Source organism: Chaetodon auriga, chromosome 19 (assembly GCF_051107435.1).
Source record: "Chaetodon auriga isolate fChaAug3 chromosome 19, fChaAug3.hap1, whole genome shotgun sequence".
In the NCBI taxonomy this organism is placed as follows: domain Eukaryota; kingdom Metazoa; phylum Chordata; class Actinopteri; order Chaetodontiformes; family Chaetodontidae; genus Chaetodon; species Chaetodon auriga.
In genome coordinates, this window is record NC_135092.1 from 17,984,133 (window position 1) to 18,002,211 (window position 18,079).

The following is an 18,079-nucleotide window of genomic DNA, read 5'->3' on the forward strand; positions in this document are numbered from 1 at the left end:
GAGATGATAATGGAAGTCAAACTGGAACAAGCAGAAACAAAATGTTTCCCGTTCAGACTAAAAGTTGTCCTTTTTAGTTGACCACGTACGTTCAGTTAAAGACGCATCTGATACCTGATCAGTCAGTTACACTATAAGCAGGTGTGTTGGCTTTCAAGACGTGTGTAGCTGTTTGTCAGTGGACACATGGTGGAATGGGAATAAAAGAAAATTGGAGTGTCACCGGTGAATTGGCCCATAATTCAAAGCTGCACCCTTGCACTTGGTGTCCCAGCTGTAACTCAGTCTTTTACTGGACATGTGGAATGAAAACCCGTGGGGCGTGTGGGTTCTGGAGACCAGGAATGAAAACTGATGTGGCTCATTTAAAATCATAGAAACCAGTTAGTTTTTAAGAAGCTGATCCCAGTGAGAGCTGAATCTCTGATTGGGTCTAAATTGACTATTTATTTGATATGGGGTACTAATTAATGTTTCAGCAACTTTTTATGTAAAATTTGTGGTTTTGTCTATAATTCCCTTCCTGTAGCATCGTACCTCGGGCCGTCACACATCACAGTCTGGTGAAAAAGGCTTTTAACATCCACTCTTTCTGCCGTCTCAAGTCGTGGTTTGTGTTATGCTGCTGTGTTCGGTATGATGTGGCGGGCCTCATGCTTTCCGAAGAAACTAATTTTTTTTGCCGTAGAAGACACAACACTTGTAGCAAAGGCAGGTCATGCAGATTTAAGGTCGCCTCGTTCTCCTGGGGTAAAATGTTGAGTGCCTGTGGCTTTGATAGAGCCCCTCCGGTACGTGAATTTATCTAAGCTGAATGGAGCTGTGGGTCACCATAGTCATCTAATGTGGACTACAATCATGGCTGCTACTGTCAGACACCAGCATATGGTGGCTGTTAGAGGTGTAGTTCAGTGGAGGATGCTGGGAAATGGCACTTGTGGGAGACTTTGCCTCCAGCCCTGTCTACCTGTATACTGTGAATAAGGAGAGGAATAAGGACTAATATGTGCAGAGAGCATAAAACATCATACTTTTACTAAATATGGGAATAAAATGGATTTTTATCATATATCTATAAATATGCATCACAGGCATGACAGGCATACACGTCCGTCACTGTGAATGCATTTTCATGTATAAACAGATGTACACATACATATGCATATCATACAACATTTGAAAGCGGATTGGAAATAATCACATAATATACAACACATATTAAGCTCTAGCAACTTCAGAGGGCATTGGGAACGAGATTGTTGTCGTGCCTCGGTGCGCAGATTTACATTCAGTTTGTGGTTTGGGGTCAAACCGTTAACATTGTCTCAAGGCTGTTGCTGAACTCTGAATAAACCGCGGCATCGTACACAACCTGGTCGCCTCTTTGGGTCATTTGCCGCCGGGCAACACAAACACCCAATGCACAGGAGCCAGGGGACCGCTCGTGAAAACAAACACGCACACAGACACGTCTTCTAACTCCCACTGCACCCATCTTGTCCAATGAATGAGGAGACCCAAGATACAGGGATGTAAAAAAAAAAAAAAAGTTCAACAAACAGCAAATTAAAAGCAAACCAACCAAAACAAAATGATGGTGACAGTACAGGAGTGGGTGGGCAGAGAAGTGCACGATGGGATTGTCTTCACTTCAGGTCCAGGACATCTTCTTCGAAGGACGTGGAGAGGGCGAACGCGCTGGCGAGAGGCGGGCTCTCCGCTCGCAGCACCACCTTCTCTGGCTCGGCCTCTGAGCTGGACGAACAGTGCAGCTGGACGTCCAGGTCCGTTTCAGCCGCCTCTGAGGCTAACCTGCCGTGCAAAGAGAGATACGACTCGAGCTCAGACGACATTATGCAGCCGTTCAATGTGCAGTGCTGCTGCTGTTCAATCTGTCACTGTCACCTGTCGCTGTTTGTTGACGTCAGCGCTCGTGCTTTGGGGTCTTCCTCAGTGTTCTTCTTGCTCATCTTCCTCTGTTTGACCGTTCCACTGTCTGACTTCCCACTTGGTTCCTCTGTCAAGCCTTGGTTGGTGTGAGGTAACAGAAAATGTACGAGTTAAAGGAACAGTTAGCAGCTAGCAGCCAGTTAGCTTAGCTGAGTGGAAGCAGTTGGAAACAGCCGGTCTGGCTCATTGGAAAATAACAAAAGCCCCCACTAACACCTCTAAAACTTAGCAGCCATAGCTTCATATTTAGTGTACAGAAATAAGAATCATTCAAGTAAATTTGTTTCTTTACCGAGCAGCTCCTTCCGCGTGCGACTGGCTATCTCTTTGATCTCCATGCGGGACAGGGAAAGCGAGTGCGTGGCGGAGATGAGGGGAGTCTGGGGCACCATGGCGGGGGCCGGCGTCGTCAGCACCTTGTTGACCAGAGGGGACTTGAGGGGTCTTTCGATGCTGCGGCCCACCAAGTTACACAGAGGGATCTTGAACATGTGCTTACATGATGATTCACCTGCGAGGAGGAGGACGGAGGCAGGGGACAAGAGAAGATATGAAACAAGAGATAAAAAGAGCAAAGATGAGAATTTTGGAAAAGAGACACATGTAAAGGGAGAGGAAATGCGTGGCAGTTAATGAGAAATGTATGAAACTCCTGGCCTCATGAATCACAGGGTTTTTGCATGTTTTAGCTCATTAGCTTTAAATATGCATTTCTATTTAAAGAATGCCCCTTTAGATTTTACACAGCAGTCACTAAGTATTTTGTCATCATCAGTATCTTTTATTTTTGTCAAAATGACTTTACTTTAACATGGAAATGCTGTTGGAAGTAGTGACTTTTGGGAAAATTTGATACCACTCTCATGTCAGTCTGTTATATGTGAAGCTAAAGCCTTCAGGTGGTTAGCTCATCTTAGCATAAAGACCGGAAGCAGAGGGCACAGCTCCACTGGCTCTTTCCAAAGGTTAAAATAACCCCAAAAAATCTGGAGGTCAGCATCTCTAATGCTCACTAATTAACACATTATATCTCAACTGTTTGATTTTAATAAAAAAAACAGTCAGAGCTGTTGTTGTTGTTGTTGTTGTTTCCTATCTTCAGTGTGTTTAAAAACATTTATTAATGTGCAGCAGATGGAATATTCTTTCATCCAGATGGTTTGAGGGGCCTTTGGGGACTGTATTGTTAAAATATCCGCTGGGTTTTCAAACATCACCAGGTGTTATGTCTCTGTGACTCTGATGTAGTTAATGTTAATACATGAGAGGCACACACTGGGGCTACCTGTTTCCCCCTGCTTCTTTGTGCTATGCTAAGCTAACTGCCTGCTGCCCTCTTAAATATCTTCATATTTATCAGCCAGATGTAAGAGTGGTATTGATCTTCTCATGTAATCCTGGCAATAAGCATATTTCCAAAAAGGTCAAACCTTTGAAATGCTCTTGCTGGTGCATTCAAGGACCCTCTAACATTTGGCATTTGGCTTTGCTCGTGTTTTGTATTGTTGGAAAATCAAACTCTCAACACAAACAGGAAGCAAACATACTGTAGATGCCGACAAAGCCTAAAGTGAGCCTGACATTTTGTGTGTTTATAAAAAGTCCTTGAATGCATCAGTAGAGAAAACAGACACTGACTCCAACAGCATTTTCTTATAAAGCTTTAACAGTAAAGGTGACAAAGTGTTTGTTATGATGGCTAACTAACCTCAAGCAAGTTTCAAGCACAGTAGAATTAATGGTAACGGCTGCATTGCGTCTAACAAGCCAGTCTAAAAACTTAGAGGGTGATTTGGAAGTTATTGTTGAACATTGGTAGTTTATCAACTAAAACATGCAAAATTCATATAAACCCACTTACACACACAACCTGATGAGCTCATACAGTAGAACCAAACCTCCACATTCAAATGAAGACACTCTGCAGTGGTTAATAGTCTTATTTACTGAACCCAATCTTAAAATTAATCATCCTTCCGACAGACAGCTAATTTAATATAACTGTCCGGGTGTAGCCATTTATAGCAGACCATCTATTATTCAGCAGAGACTGTAAACACTTAAAGTCTATTTGGGCCACATTAAATGGATGTTTGGAGTTCTTCAAATGGCACAATCTGCCCGCAGAGCTGCAGCGCGCCAACCTGCAGTGCCAAATTGTGCCATCAGGGCGCAGCATTGCAGTTCAGCAGGCGCACTGTGCTCCATCGAGACAGGCTGCTAGTAACATGGATGAGACTGAATTAATGTGAAGGCTACGCTGCACAAAGAGCACCGTCTCATCCGAAATGTCAGCGGTTGAGAGGTGAGTAAAGAGCCACGGAGAAAAATAGAGGGTCACTGCCGATGTTTGACAGGTACACTGTGTTAGTGTTGTTACAGGTCCTCTGTCCTGTACCTGCGCTGTCATATAGCAAAAAAGAATGGCAAGAAAACCAAAATGCGGGAAAGCATGCAGTTATTTGGAATATAGAGTCACAGAGATCAATATATTCCACATGCGTGTCTGGACCAGGGGAAGTGTCACACTCCGTCGCACTGGCAAACAAATGAAATATACGCTTTCTGTTTTCAGCCCTAATTGAGGTCGAATTCTCCAGAGCTGCTTTGCTGCAGGTCTTTGGCGTGTGTTTAAGCCAGCGGAGGGAGGCGGCGGCCAGCAGCCACATCAGTAACAGCATCTTGTTCACATTACCGATGCGATTACATCAGGTGAAACCCTCCCCGAGGAGCAGATACGGCAGGCGCACAGGCAGTTAGAGGATGGGATTTTTGTCAGCACCCCTTCCACCTTTCTCCCCCTTCTCCCCTCCCTCTGCTACGCACCACCCGCCCTCACCCTCCGATTGTGCCACCGCTGTTTGGACGACCACTTTGGATCGAAGAGAGGGCTGACAAAAGTCTCCATGGCGACAGTGCAATCTGTAAATCATGCTGCGGCAGACGTGTCTTCTCCTTCCCTCTTTCCCTTCTCTCCCTCCTTCTCTCCCAACCTCCTGCTTGTACACAACCCCTCCCTCCTCTCTCGCACTCATGCATAACTTCTCTGCGTCTCCTCCACTCTTTCCCCCGTAATTTAAAGAAACCCTCCGCCTTGATCGACGTTATCTCCTCTGCCTCGCTTTTTGCTCTGCACTCTTTCACCTTTTTCCCGCCTCTCCTCACACTAACGCTTTAATTAGTTAAGACAGAAGGGGGGAGGGGATGGGGAAGACATAATGTTCACTTAACATTCCACCAACGTTCAAGTCAACATGCCGCCTCGGAGCAGACGGGGTGATACACTCTGGGAGCATGTGCATGTTAGTGGGGCAGCATTATGAGCGTTTTCATGAACTGAGGACGGGTTGTGGAGAGTCCTGCAATACCTTCGGCGTCCTTAGACATGTACAGGGAAAGCTTGGTACCATAGGGGATCCGTATAGAATCTGAACCAGGGATGAAGAAGAGGGTTACACAAACTGAACACACAGTAACAAACATTTAGGCACACACACGCTATAGGTTCTCTGTTAGGTATATGACTCCAGTGATGATGAATCATATGCATCAGCACCTAAAGCAGGAAAGAAAATGAGAATCCCTTCGAGAGAAGTGATTACCCGAGCCAGCCTAAAAGCATAAAGCCCGTCCTCGGCTAATTGCGGCGGCGACAGCCAAACGTTCCTCCCTGTTAGCCTTAATGGGACCTGTAAATACCCGCTCCCCTCAGGAAAACAGAGATCGTCTGCCTTGATGGTACACACAACCAGGACATTTTAATAACCGCTTTCCTCAAGCCTTGTCCTTCGCTGCAGGCGTCCGAGCAACAACACATGCAGTCTCAGGTTGACTTTGCGTCCACCTCAACAGCTACAAAGTCTAATGAACGACCAGAAGTTGACATTGCCGTGGTCCACCGGCGTGTCGGCTCACGCTGAATGACAAACCTGTATAGCATTAACAACATTAAGAACAGCTGTGCATCACAAATGTGCCCCATTTTCAGACAGTTGTACCAATTTGGAAGAGGTCAGCCGCGGGGGGAGGGGAGACCTCGAATGGTCAAATACACAATGAATGGAGGAGGGAGTGAAGTGGGGGGGAGGGAGGGGCTCGTATTGATCCTCAATCACGCTTGAAAGCAGTCTCTGCCTCTGAGGACACTTACTGTGTCCCTTGAATGGTGGCGGTGGGAGGTATGTGGGTGATTAGGCTGTTCCTCTTTTTATAATTTGTGCCTTGTAAGAATTTTAATGAAGCTTTTGAATGTTTAATGTTCTTTAACTACAAATTACATTTACATAACTGCAGCCCATCTTCCATAGCATTCATTTGTAGATTGAATCTCTGTCCATGTTGCAACCGGAGGTCTCCATTCATTTAACTTCAGTAAGTACACAAGCATAACTGATCACAGCAGACATTTTGTCCCCTTGATTTTTGTCACTGTCATGTTGTCATTGCAATAAAGTTGTACGAAGATGACTGTTTTGGAAAATGGTGTGTTCGTGGATGCTCCAGATTTTTCTTATGACCAAAAATATTGCATGGAAAGCCCAAAATCAACAATGAATTCAGTCATGTTTTGTGCCATAGAGCTCAATTATTGTCCAAAAACTACTACAAACACATTAATGAGCCACACTGTTGCTTTGGGCGACATGTTCATTATTTATATTCCTGCATTACGTGTCAAAGCATTGCTTGTCAACTGTAAACCTTGGATATCAGAGGGTCCTTGAACACACCAGCCAGTTTTCACCAGATTTGCGATGACAAACTTAACAGTGACAAGAAAACGAAGGCAGTGAAGTGAATTTCCTTTCCTGTGTTTTCTTATTTAACTTCTCATGTGGTTCTACAGTTTTTTTTTTTAAACTAATCTCTAACTTTGCTGCTTTTACAGCCATGAATATTTAATATTATGGAGAAATAATTAAAAAGGAGTATCCCATATATATACTTAAACTTAAATAAATATACTTAGTTATTTAATACGTTTAGTAGAGAAGCAAATTAATCAGAAATCTTTGGAACTTCGTCAGCTATTATGTAAAGTTAACACGATTCATTGGTAATGAGTTAAAATATTTAAAGCTATCAGTCGGGTTATATTAGTCACAGCAAAAAAAAGACCCTATGGGAAGGAGACGATGTCAAGATCTGGATCTTTCCCAGTCAATTTGAGGAGTGCCAACAACTTTCATAATTGTCCAACGAAATTATATCAGTAATTATACAGTCAGAAAGGATGAGGTAATAATGACGGGAAAATGAACGCAATTAAACATGTTGCCCTAAAAAATCCCACGATTCAACTGTGAGGCTGCGGCTTCAGTGAACCGGTCTGCTGAGACAAGTTTATGTAAATGCATCTGGAGCTCAAGGCTAACAGCAGCATCCAAAGTCAAACAGGTGTGCAGGCGACACTGACATTTGAAAACCTTTGGTACTGAAGCGCTAATATCAACATCCTCCTGTGCTTTCTCTGTGCGGGGCTTACCGTCACCGAGCGGCGAGGGGAACACGGGCATCTCGTAGCCGGTGGGCGTCTGCGGGGAACTCTGGGAACTGGTGTCTCTCGAACTGCAGTTGGAGGCTGAGCTCACCGGAGCAGATGAAACAAAATAGATGTCCGACTGCGGGTGGACAAACAGATGGACACGGGGAGGAAATGAGGCCAATACGGAGACGTGGCGAACATGTAACGACGCCAGGAAATATTAAGAGAAAACAACAGAGATCAAATGAGGACAGAGGAGGAAAAGATATTTGTTTTATGCCCGGTGCACTGTGGTCTGTTTTAAATTATCTACGTGTATGAATTATGAGTGTATTATTGCTTTGTAGCCATGCAGATTGCCAGCCATATTTCCCACCAGGGCAATAAAGATTGATTGAAAGGAGAGAGCTGAGGCAGCTACTTCTCTAACGCAGGGAGAGACCTTCCAACACTGAAAACACTCACAAGCTAAAAGCCCTCGTGCTATAGTGAAACCAGTTGTGTTGGAGGTGCATGCATTCTGCATGCCCTGCATTTGTGCTTCCTAATTATCTAACTCCTGACCAGATTTGGACCCAAAAAGTTGCAGTGTACATTGTTGACATTGATGTTGTGTTGGCTGTCAATCATACTGACCCGTGAAGCAGCCAACTGCAGCTCTGGGACCACCGCTGTGTACACAAGGTTGCCATTTACGACCAGTCGGATCTCGATGGAGTCCGTCGTGAAGGCCAGGATGTAAGGAAACGCACAAACTGCAGAGACAACATGAGCGTATGAGGAAACCAGCTGCAGATGATCAACGGGGGGCAAGATTTCAAGTTAAACTGGAAAACCAAGATATGAAAACACTCTAAATGATCAACTGCCCAACTCCCACAACATGAGACATTCAGGAGTTTCGCTCAGAGTGGCATTTTCAAATGCCATCATTAGTCGATGATGCATGCAGAAGAATGAGAATCAGGCTGAGCATCTCTCCTCGTGGCTCGAGACGCTTCTCTGTTTGATGTGAAATGTACAACGAGTGGAAAGCAAACCGCGGCGCAGCGTGGACGACGAGCCTCAAACATACCATCAAAGAGCTGGTTTGATGATGAGCCTCGAATGAGTCAAACTGCCGAGACTCAATGTGGAAGTGATGTCAGTTTTTGGTTACATTTGGCACATATCAAATCTTAAACCTGTTGTAACTGATTTCTTTGGCCACTTTTGGTTATATTGTTACGCGGATACTGATTCTAAGGCTAATATTCAGCCTCCTTTTAGCTCTGTTTTGGTCTTGTGAGGGAAGTGTGTGGCTCTTTAGCTGCTAAATGCTCGACTCTGTTCAGTTTGTCTCTATTTTTCTGTTGGCAGTTTGTTGCTGGGTAGTCATACAAGGGGTTCATCACCTTTTTTTTATTTAGCAGAAAACAGAGTGGAGAGTGAAACAAAATAGTAAATTATGTAGCTAAACAGTCATTCTGGAAACCCATTGGCTGTCATCCGATTGCAACTTAGCCTCTGGGTGCAACAGCCAGTGTTTTGGGGCTTCAGAATATCAAGATAACAAGTAATGGATATCCGGACCAAGACTTCCTCCTCCATGTGCCAGTCATTGTGTACAGTCTGATTAGCAGCTTGACTTTCAAACTCTACAACAACTCGGCACTTAAGCTCATCTCTATAATCAGATGATTGGTCAACACTACCTGAACTACAAATGGAAACCAGAACGCTTCCAGTGCCAAATGTCTGCAGATATCTGTGTTTAGATCACTAAAAAGTTGCTATGAAGAGGCTGTCCAGTATGTTCCAGTGCATTTGTTTTACTACTCAGCACAGTTTGCTATTATTTGAGTTAGTGTGTGTGTGTGTGTGTGTGTGTGTGTGTGTGTGTGTGTGTGTGTATATGTGTGAGAGAGTGTGTGAGTGTGTGAGTGGCAGCATGTTGTTATCAGCAGGGTCAGGGATCCAGGTTCAGTACCACCTGTGTTTGCTGTTCATCGTCTCCTGCATTCATAAAAACAGACACATGCACACATGTGCGCGCGCGCACACACGTAAAGACACACAATCACACAAGCCAGTTGGATCTTGTGGCTACACATGGTGTTTCCATGGTGACGGCAAGCTCCGGCCAGGCCAGCAGCATGGGCGGGGTGGGGCCCCAACGTTGTTGCTGTAGTAACCCACCAATAGCATTGGGCATCTGGTTCCAGCTGAAGTGAAAGTCGGACGTGTTGGACTGGATCATCGGTGTGGAGCCGTTAAACGGACAAACTTTCTTATAGTAACAAATATCTGTGAAAGACACAGGAAACAGGCTCAGCTCTCACATTCAATTATTCACTTTCTCCTGTTTACTGTTTTTTGTTGTGTGTGTTCTGAGAGCAGCATTTCAGAGAAATTCGAGTGCCGGTTGTCCCATTATCCAGACATAAAAGAGCAGACAAAAGATAAAGTAAATGGATTCATAATTCATCTCTTGACTCTTAATATTCTGTCTGTGCTCTAAAGGTGCGACAGCGAGGACAAACATTAAGGCTTTGACAGCAGAGACAGAGACTTGAATCAAGCATAGCATCTGGAAAAAGGGAAACTCACAGTTGTAACACAACAGCAGACCCGCCTCCCCGTCTTCATACACATCAATGGCTGCTACAAAATTTACCTGCAGGCAGAGACGAGTCAGTTTAGGGGAATCATTTCGACAGGATCCAAAGGTCACGTACGAGAGACTAACAAATAATTCCAGGTCACATACCCACAAGGCACTGAGTAACCATGCAGGCAATAAATTAGACAGATTTCCACTGCAGCTTATTTTGGTGACTCTTTCAAAAGAGGGACGGTTAAAGCAGAATCAAATGGTTTAATTAGATCAGCCTGGTGATCAGCAGGTAAATAAAGTGAATAACTGAGCCAACTGAAAAAAAAACAGTAAATAAACAGAGAGAAAACCACCAGCATGTGTGTCTGTGCGTGCACGTGTGCCTCACCCTGTTGGCGTCTACGTGATGTAGCCGGTAGGCATCTCCAGTGCTCTCATTGATCAGGTCAAACTGATGTTTGTAGGCCACGCAGATCATATTGTCGTTCTCCCCCGTCGGCCCGTCCACCAGCGCCATCACCACCGGCGGGTCACACAGGCAGATCTCCTGATGGACGGATGGTTCATGATAACCTCAGTGCTCTCACACGTGGACTCATTTAATTAATAGACTATAAAGTTTGCTGTGGATCTCAGACCGTACATCAGCCAATGCTGTGGGTTCAATGAGTAACACTGAGCTGCACCTTGATCCTCCTTTTTCTAGCCTGCACTTGTTTACCTTTTGGCAAACTGGTATCATTAAAAGAATGCTGACTTAGCTATGAGTGCTTACAGACAGCTATCACTGGATCACTTTGACCCTGAAGAAAACTTAAAAACATCATAATTTGCAGGCAAATTCTGGAGCATCTTTTACTCTGATTTCTGAACGGATTCATTGGACGCTTACTTGACTTTGGAGACAGTGACGTACTTGGAGAGTAGAAGTCATGCTGCATATGAAAATACGCGTATCATGTCTGTGCGTTAAGGTTTGATGTAATATAATCTAGTTAAATGCTTGATGCAAATTTGGGTAATTACGGTACTCTAAAACAACCTTAATTGCCTCCATGAGCAGTGTGCCTCTGCTGCTCCAACTGCTGGCTGTGCTGGTAAGCCAGCCAAATCAGCAGGCCAAGTACAATAACTAACTTCCTGTTGTTTTTTACACCTGCGTGCACCTGTCTCCTTCACCTCATGCAGGATGTTTGCCTCACGTCTCGCACATTTGGAAACCCTGGCTCTCGGATAAATAAATGCATGTAGAGAGGAAATCTATTTTTTATTAGAAAGCATCCCTTAAAGGGAATTTTCCCTCCTTTCATTCATTTATTTAGTCATCCGTGTAGAGTTTTGTACCCTTATGTACTGAAACTCCTCCACCGGTGAGTCTGCTCCCGGCGCGACGGCGCTGAAGCCTTCAAACCGCGGATGTTTCCTGGTGATGAGGAGGAGTTTGTTCCTGATGGCTGCTACTATCCTCAGCTCTGAACCGTGGTGGGTGTTGATAGAGTACAAATGACAGCCTGGGACAAGGAGGAGGTGGATGAGGGGGGGCAGAGAGAGAGAGACAGAGTACATTGGACATGTGTTGTGCTGTAGGTGTTGTTCCCTGGCATCATCCCACAGATCAATGCATCCACCACAGACAGCTGGCGTGACACTAGCAGCAGGCCAAATGTTATGTGTTTGCAGAAAGGTCGCTCATAAAGGTCACAGTTTCAAGCTTTAGGCCGATTAAATGTTATTTTAAAGAAGTTTGAAATGTGGATGTTTTGGTCAGAATGATATCCTAAATATCTGAACTAGATATATTTGCTAATAGTTTCCCTTCAGAATGTAAACAAGCAGGCAGTTTGATGCACAAGTATTAAAGAATGAGACTAGAATTTAGAAAATTGTGTTGAATGAAATGAATAGTTTGACCATTTTGGCTTTCATGGATCGTTTCCTAACGAGCTTCCAATGGATCCACAGTCTGTGCAGAAATATATTCCCTATTTTATATGAGTTTTTCTGAATTTAATATGAGGAGCAGCTGAAGTTAATTTAAAAACGAGGGCATTTCATTTTATATAGATCTGGAAGATTATCGAAGTCAGACTGCTGAAGCCTCATATTAGCTTCAGATAAACATTGGAATGTATTAGTGCACAGAATGAGGATCCCTGACAATGCAAGCGCATGAAGAAGCTCTCTCTTAATGGCCAGTGTGAACTGGAGGAATGATTACAGCAAGCAGAAAGTGTTTCAATGTGCATAATGGCTCATAAAATGAAGTCCTAAACTGAGCAGATTTTCTCTACCTTACAGTGTGTTTTTCTTGTTTGATGTAGGGATTAATTTGCGCCCTGTGCATCGCTGTATGTTCCTGCATGCCTTGCGTTGTACCTTTAGTTTTCTCCAGTTTGTTCTCCCGGCTGTCACACTTGCTTCTGACGAGCTGCTTCTCCTCCAGGCCTCTCTTCAGCGTGCTGAGTCTGAACACATAGAGCCGAGCGTCCTTCCCTGCAAACAAAAACAAATGCCGCTTCTGCTTTGCATGAAGGTTACTCTTAATTTGCCTTCTCTTTTTTAGCATCCTCCCACGGCCAGACAATGGTGTCGTACTGCGGGAGGATTACCAGAAGGCTTCTTAAGGCTCATGCTCCCTCTGAAGCTTTATCAAAGCCCACACGCAGTCGTGACAAATGTTTGCGCTGCCATCGCATAATCACTATCAAAACAGAGTCAACCCTGTTTGTCAATATTAGGGTTAGCTAATCAGCGGCGGGGTAATTAATTGCATGTTCTTCTGGTTGAAGCAAACATGAGACGAATCGTACAGCTGTTTGTTAGTACACAGCAACTACTTGTATATACTATTTGTGTTTTTAAGCTTGCAGTTTGTGTCTCTCTGCTTTTCTGTCAGTTATCCACTGCAATCTCACAGTCCTGCAGGATAAACACAGTCTTATACGCACACACACGCACAAGCACGACAGGGATTGGTTCTCTATAGGTCAGCTTCCTTCACAGCTAGAGATCAATGTGTTCGCTGGGCTGATGGAGGGGGAAAGGGTAAGTATGTACTCAAACAATACACAGAGAGATGATAGAGGTGAAATAAGAGAGAGCAGTGGGAATAATGAGAAAGAAGATGTGCTGCAAATACTGTTCTGCTGCAGCAAAAAAAGGGTGGTTTGCAGGGGAAGCCGCCTGTGATGTGCAGGGAGGGGGTGTTAAGCAGCATCCTCCTCCTTCATGTGGTCTAAGCCTACCTTTGTCCGCCCTGGTGATAAGCAGGTCCTGAGGCTCGAGAACGTGCATCTGCTTCACCACCATGGTTTTGTCAAACACCTGCACTGGAGGCAGAGTCTGTGTCTCTGAAACACAACGCATATGTCACAATAGAAAGACGGGGAATATCTGAAAAAATATATCAGAAATGAGGCTGTGGCATTTAACAATAACAATCAAAAAAGGAGCAGGAACTGCGTGGCACTCACCAGCGTTGGGCAACGCCGGATCAGGGCCTGAAACGTGCACAACAACATTATCATCATCATGTTTGCTGCTGGCCTTGGCATTCTGCCGAGCGCACTATTGAATGGATATGGATGGGTGGCTTTATTTTAGAGGACACAGGGAGATATCGATTAGGGATGACCTCACCATCCAGCAGCATGACCCCGGCTGTGTCGGTGGCAGCCAGCAGAGACTGACCCCAGGAGTCAGCACACACGATCTCATAGGGGAACGTGCTGCAGAACGGCTGGGACTCCCATGGCTGCAGCATACATGCACAGACAAACATACAGACACATGAAGATATACACAGAGACATGCATAATGGAATTAATATCAAGAATGTCTGTTTATATTATGTAGAAAAAAATATCCCTCTTAAAAACTGTTATTGGATATTTTAAGCTCTCAAATATGGATACGGCCGCAAAAAGCAGTACCTCTGTTTGACTCTATGAAAAGGGCGAATCATACTTGTTTTAAACGACTTGTTAAGATGAAGGTTTTGTGCAGCGAAATGCCTCAAAGACGTGCACTCACCTCTTTTCTGCACAGGCCTGTGGTAACAAGGCTGGTTGGGGCATCTCCTCTCACGATGGTCTTCAGCTTCAGAGCCTGGAGATGAAACGGCATCACAGACATGACACACAACAGAGACATCTGTCACTTCTTTGTCTCGCAGTGCTGGAAGAGCAGCTCAGATCATTTATTAAAGTAAAGGCACCAACACAAGAATGTGAAAATAATCCAAGACTTTTCGCTGATATGCAGCGGCTGTACTGCTCCGTAAATACAAAAGAAATGCATCAGAAAAGGCCTGCATTCAAAGTGCATAAATAACATCAGCAAAATGTACTTGACATTTCCAATTAGAAGTACTATTTCTGCACGATAGTGACTGATATATATATATATATGCAACAGTGTATAAGTAGCATTTACTGTTGTTGCTCGTCGAGTTGTGGAGTATGGGTTTTGATATTTCAGACTTTTCTCCCCTCTTGGATTTTTTTTTAATGAAATATTTGATCATTTTACCACTTTGGGCCTTGGACAGTTATTTAAATGAAATCGTCTGTACAGTGGAAATCAGTGTTTAGACACAGCTGTCCTTTAATCAGGAACCACTTATTTCATATTTCTCAATACAGTGTGTTTCATAAGCTTCTCATCTGAATCTGAAAAGTAACAAGTAACTACAGGTTGCAGATGAATGTTGTGGAGTAGAGGCATAGGTGGCATTAAATGGACATTTTCTGGTAAAGTACCTCAAAACTGCACTTAAGCTCCTTCAACATGCACCACTTCAGGTTGCACATATCTTACACCTGCACCTAAAGTAACGTTCAAATCATGTACCCTGCATGGGACAAAGGAGTGTGCACCATGCCTATAAATGCATTACACAGGCAGCGTTGGTCTGAGCTTTATTAAGCAGCCTATTTTCCATCACTAATATTTAACTACCCTGCCATTGTTTCCACACTTACTCTGACACTGAGAACTATGGCAACAGCTCACAGAGGTGGAAAAGATCTGGACAAGCAGACTGGCAACAGTAAAAAAGTGCTATAATACATTAAATAAAAGGTGTAATTGCTTCAGATTTCAAATAAAATACAGTTTGCACAAATGCTCAGGCAGCAACCATCTGATCAGATTGACACTTTCCTATCCAAGCCGCACAGTCGCTTCTATTTACATATCTGCATAAACAGGCAATCTGGAGATAATGAAATCAATACCCAGCAACTGGCAGTGCAGTGCACTCCGCCAACCGCGAGAAAACATCCATAAAAGATACATATACTGCCCTATCAGGCACCCGTGACAACATAAAATCATTGTGCATATTGTGCACTGCACAGTGAGTGAACATACGGTCTGAAGTTGAGGACAAACGCCTTGTCTGTCCAAAACTGGATAATCAATGACTCGACGCGTCTACCTTCCTTTGTCGTCAAGCTTTACAGCACAATGTGTCGATGCCTCGGCTTTGTGTTTATGAGCACAGGGCGACAGAAACAAGACAAACGAGGTAGAAAACAAACAGTAAACACGAAGAAGAAAAAGGGATCGCGAGTGAAGATAACGAAGGAAACAAGAGAGGAAGAAATACTTCAGTAGCATAAACACATCTTTAGAACTGATTTGAGGCGCCGACTTTTCATTTTCTTTTTTGCTGCTTTAGGACACAATCCAAACATATCTAGTTCAGATGATGCAAATGATTTCCACAATGCCAGAGATAGTCCAGGTTGGGCATGATGGACACTCTTCTACATGCTTTTCTTCTGTGTGTTTTCAGGCTTTGTTCCTATATAATTATAGTTACATCATCACCCAGAGCAGAGGTGTAATGATGATTACATCAGCCGTGTAATGACTACTGGACTGAAGTTATTACCCTGTCCTGACCCTCCTGAAAGCAAGTGTCCAATTCACTCGGCAGCGTGTCAGGACTCGCAGCCCTTAAAGGACTTAATCGTAGTACAAAGAGTCACAGATCTCATAGAAGCTAGTTTCTTATACATCTGTAGCTTCTCCCACAACCGCAGGTTCTCTATTCGTCTCATCATTGTGTCAAAACTGTAACCTGCACTGGCTTTGGCAGATGAGTGTGTATAAATCTCAGTCTCATTGTGAATAAACCATCTGGTAATGGCTCAAATCTTACCTGGTCCCCACAATAGAGGCTCATGGCTATAAAATATACAGTCTGTCATTTGAGCAGGGATTACATGACACCTTGGGCTGTCAAGTAGATCAAAATGAGCTTCAAAATAAAGCATAAACAAGACATTTGCATTGTATCTAGTGTTGTATTGTTTTGACGTGGACATTTAATAGTCCATCAGTAATTAATTACTGTTAAAACTGTCCAATGGGGATTTGGAGAGGGGACTGTGACCCCTGAGGAGACAGGAAGTATACACTGTTTCATGTCATTGGTGCAGCTTGTAATGGCTAATCTTGTTGGTATAGAGCATCTTTGGTTAACCTGACCTGCCAGATGGTTCGTTACACAGAACCATCTGGGAAGTCGTCCTTGGAAACTGTTTGGAAAAGGGCACTCACTTTCAAAAAATACTTGGCAGGTGATCGGATGAACCGTGTGTCTATCACCGGCTAACTTAAACCAATCAGATCAATGAAGCATATGTTGTAGTAGGACTCTTGCCGAAGCCAGTCAGGAGAAAAGGCTTCAGTGTCGTTCTTTGCTCTCCAGTTCTCCAGCACTCTCCAGTTCAGATATAACTGATGCTAAAGCAGCATCTATGCTAACCTTTTTACCATTTTTGCCCACATGTAGCTGCCAGTAGCTCCTCATTAGGTGCCATTATGTTACTGTACGTGTAATAAAAAGCTTCCCGACAACCCTAAATGTCTGAAATTTAAGCCCAAATATCTGCGGCCCATCTGACCCCCTGAAGCAGTCAACCTAGGAGAAACACAGGTCTCCTCTTCCTGACTTTTTAATTGCCATGGTTTTGAACTCTGCCAGTCTGCTTGAACACACTTCAATCATTTCCACCCTTAACAGTTAGCCTTGTTAGCATTCTCTCTTGTGTTTCAGTTCCCTGTTGAGAGACAGTGAGAAAGCTCGGGAATTTTGTACAAAAGGTTTGGAGAATACCCACATGATTTGATCTCAGCCTTGCATGAGCTTCCATTGAACTTCAGAGTGCGTTTTTGCATCATACTTCATTCTAATAATGTTAGCTATGTTAGGTGCTAATACTCTGCTCAGTGATACCAATAATTGACATGTGCTTGTGTGTCTAGGTTTCTGAGATGATCAGGTGTGTTTGTCCATGCATGCTTGCATGTATTTATTACTTCGTTACCTGCCCTATTCTGACAAATTCGGCCTGCCGTGCCTCCTCCTTCTTGCGTGCCGACTTCGGAGACTCAGGAAGCACGTCGCTGAAGGACCGCCGGTTTAACATGTTCTGGGGAGAAAAAGGAACCTAAACGAGGGACGCCAACACACACACACACAGAGGGGAAAAGAAAGCAGAAAGGGGTCTTAGAGACTGACCCTGGCAGGGGGTGAGGACAGCAGCAGTGAAACACAGTGAGAACTAAGTTGTGTTAGGAGCAACAGTGAAAGGAGGGGGGGAAAAACAAGAGAAATAAGAACAAAAGTGATGTGAGGAGAGAGAGCCCTGCTGAGAAAGTCAGCATTGCAGTAGTATCCAGCCGGTGTGGTGCAGTATGCAGAGGCAGACTCAGGGCTGCAGTGGAAACAGCAGAGCAGCAGTGACTACAGTCGCTGCCAGTGACTGAAGTGACAAGGAGGAGACAGAGGAGGCAACTTGGATGGCCCAAAAGTACGTCCAAGCATGGACATGAGCAGGTCTCTACACTAGACTGGAGGTCAGCAAAGCAGCTTTACCTTGTGCAGGTCAGGCATGAGGTCTTGGTAGAGCGAGCGGATCAACATGTCAAGGGTCCGCTGGCGCTTCTGGGCAAACGTTGGCGTCTCCAGTGTGGCTTTCTCTCCATTGATTACTGCAGAAGATGAAGACAGATCAGATCAGAAAAAATGGGGC

General features: G+C 44.2%; 1 protein-coding gene across 5 annotated transcripts in view; it reads right to left on the reverse strand.

Annotated features, from left to right (window-relative positions):
* Window positions 1–1,008: 1,008 nt before the first annotated feature.
* garnl3 (GTPase activating Rap/RanGAP domain like 3) overlaps window positions 1,009–18,079 on the reverse strand; it is a 63,841-nt gene continuing 46,770 nt past the window's right edge. For 2 of the 5 annotated variants that reach the window (XM_076757497.1, XM_076757498.1), the window contains exons 15-31: window positions 17,923–18,038; window positions 17,372–17,494; window positions 14,064–14,138; window positions 13,671–13,785; window positions 13,505–13,531; window positions 13,277–13,381; window positions 12,408–12,524; window positions 11,376–11,542; window positions 10,420–10,578; window positions 10,025–10,091; window positions 9,614–9,721; window positions 8,072–8,190; window positions 7,436–7,571; window positions 5,319–5,378; window positions 2,243–2,461; window positions 1,906–2,026; window positions 1,009–1,812 (exon numbers count right to left, since the gene is read on the reverse strand). In XM_076757497.1, coding sequence (XP_076613612.1) covers window positions 1,647–1,812; window positions 1,906–2,026; window positions 2,243–2,461; window positions 5,319–5,378; window positions 7,436–7,571; window positions 8,072–8,190; window positions 9,614–9,721; window positions 10,025–10,091; window positions 10,420–10,578; window positions 11,376–11,542; window positions 12,408–12,524; window positions 13,277–13,381; window positions 13,505–13,531; window positions 13,671–13,785; window positions 14,064–14,138; window positions 17,372–17,494; window positions 17,923–18,038 — 2,000 coding nt within the window. In that variant the 3' untranslated portion in view covers window positions 1,009–1,646. The remainder of the gene's footprint in view (window positions 1,813–1,905; window positions 2,027–2,242; window positions 2,462–5,318; window positions 5,379–7,435; window positions 7,572–8,071; window positions 8,191–9,613; window positions 9,722–10,024; window positions 10,092–10,419; window positions 10,579–11,375; window positions 11,543–12,407; window positions 12,525–13,276; window positions 13,382–13,504; window positions 13,532–13,670; window positions 13,786–14,063; window positions 14,139–17,371; window positions 17,495–17,922; window positions 18,039–18,079) is intronic. The other 3 variants (XM_076757496.1, XM_076757501.1, XM_076757499.1) reach the window with 3 other exon arrangements.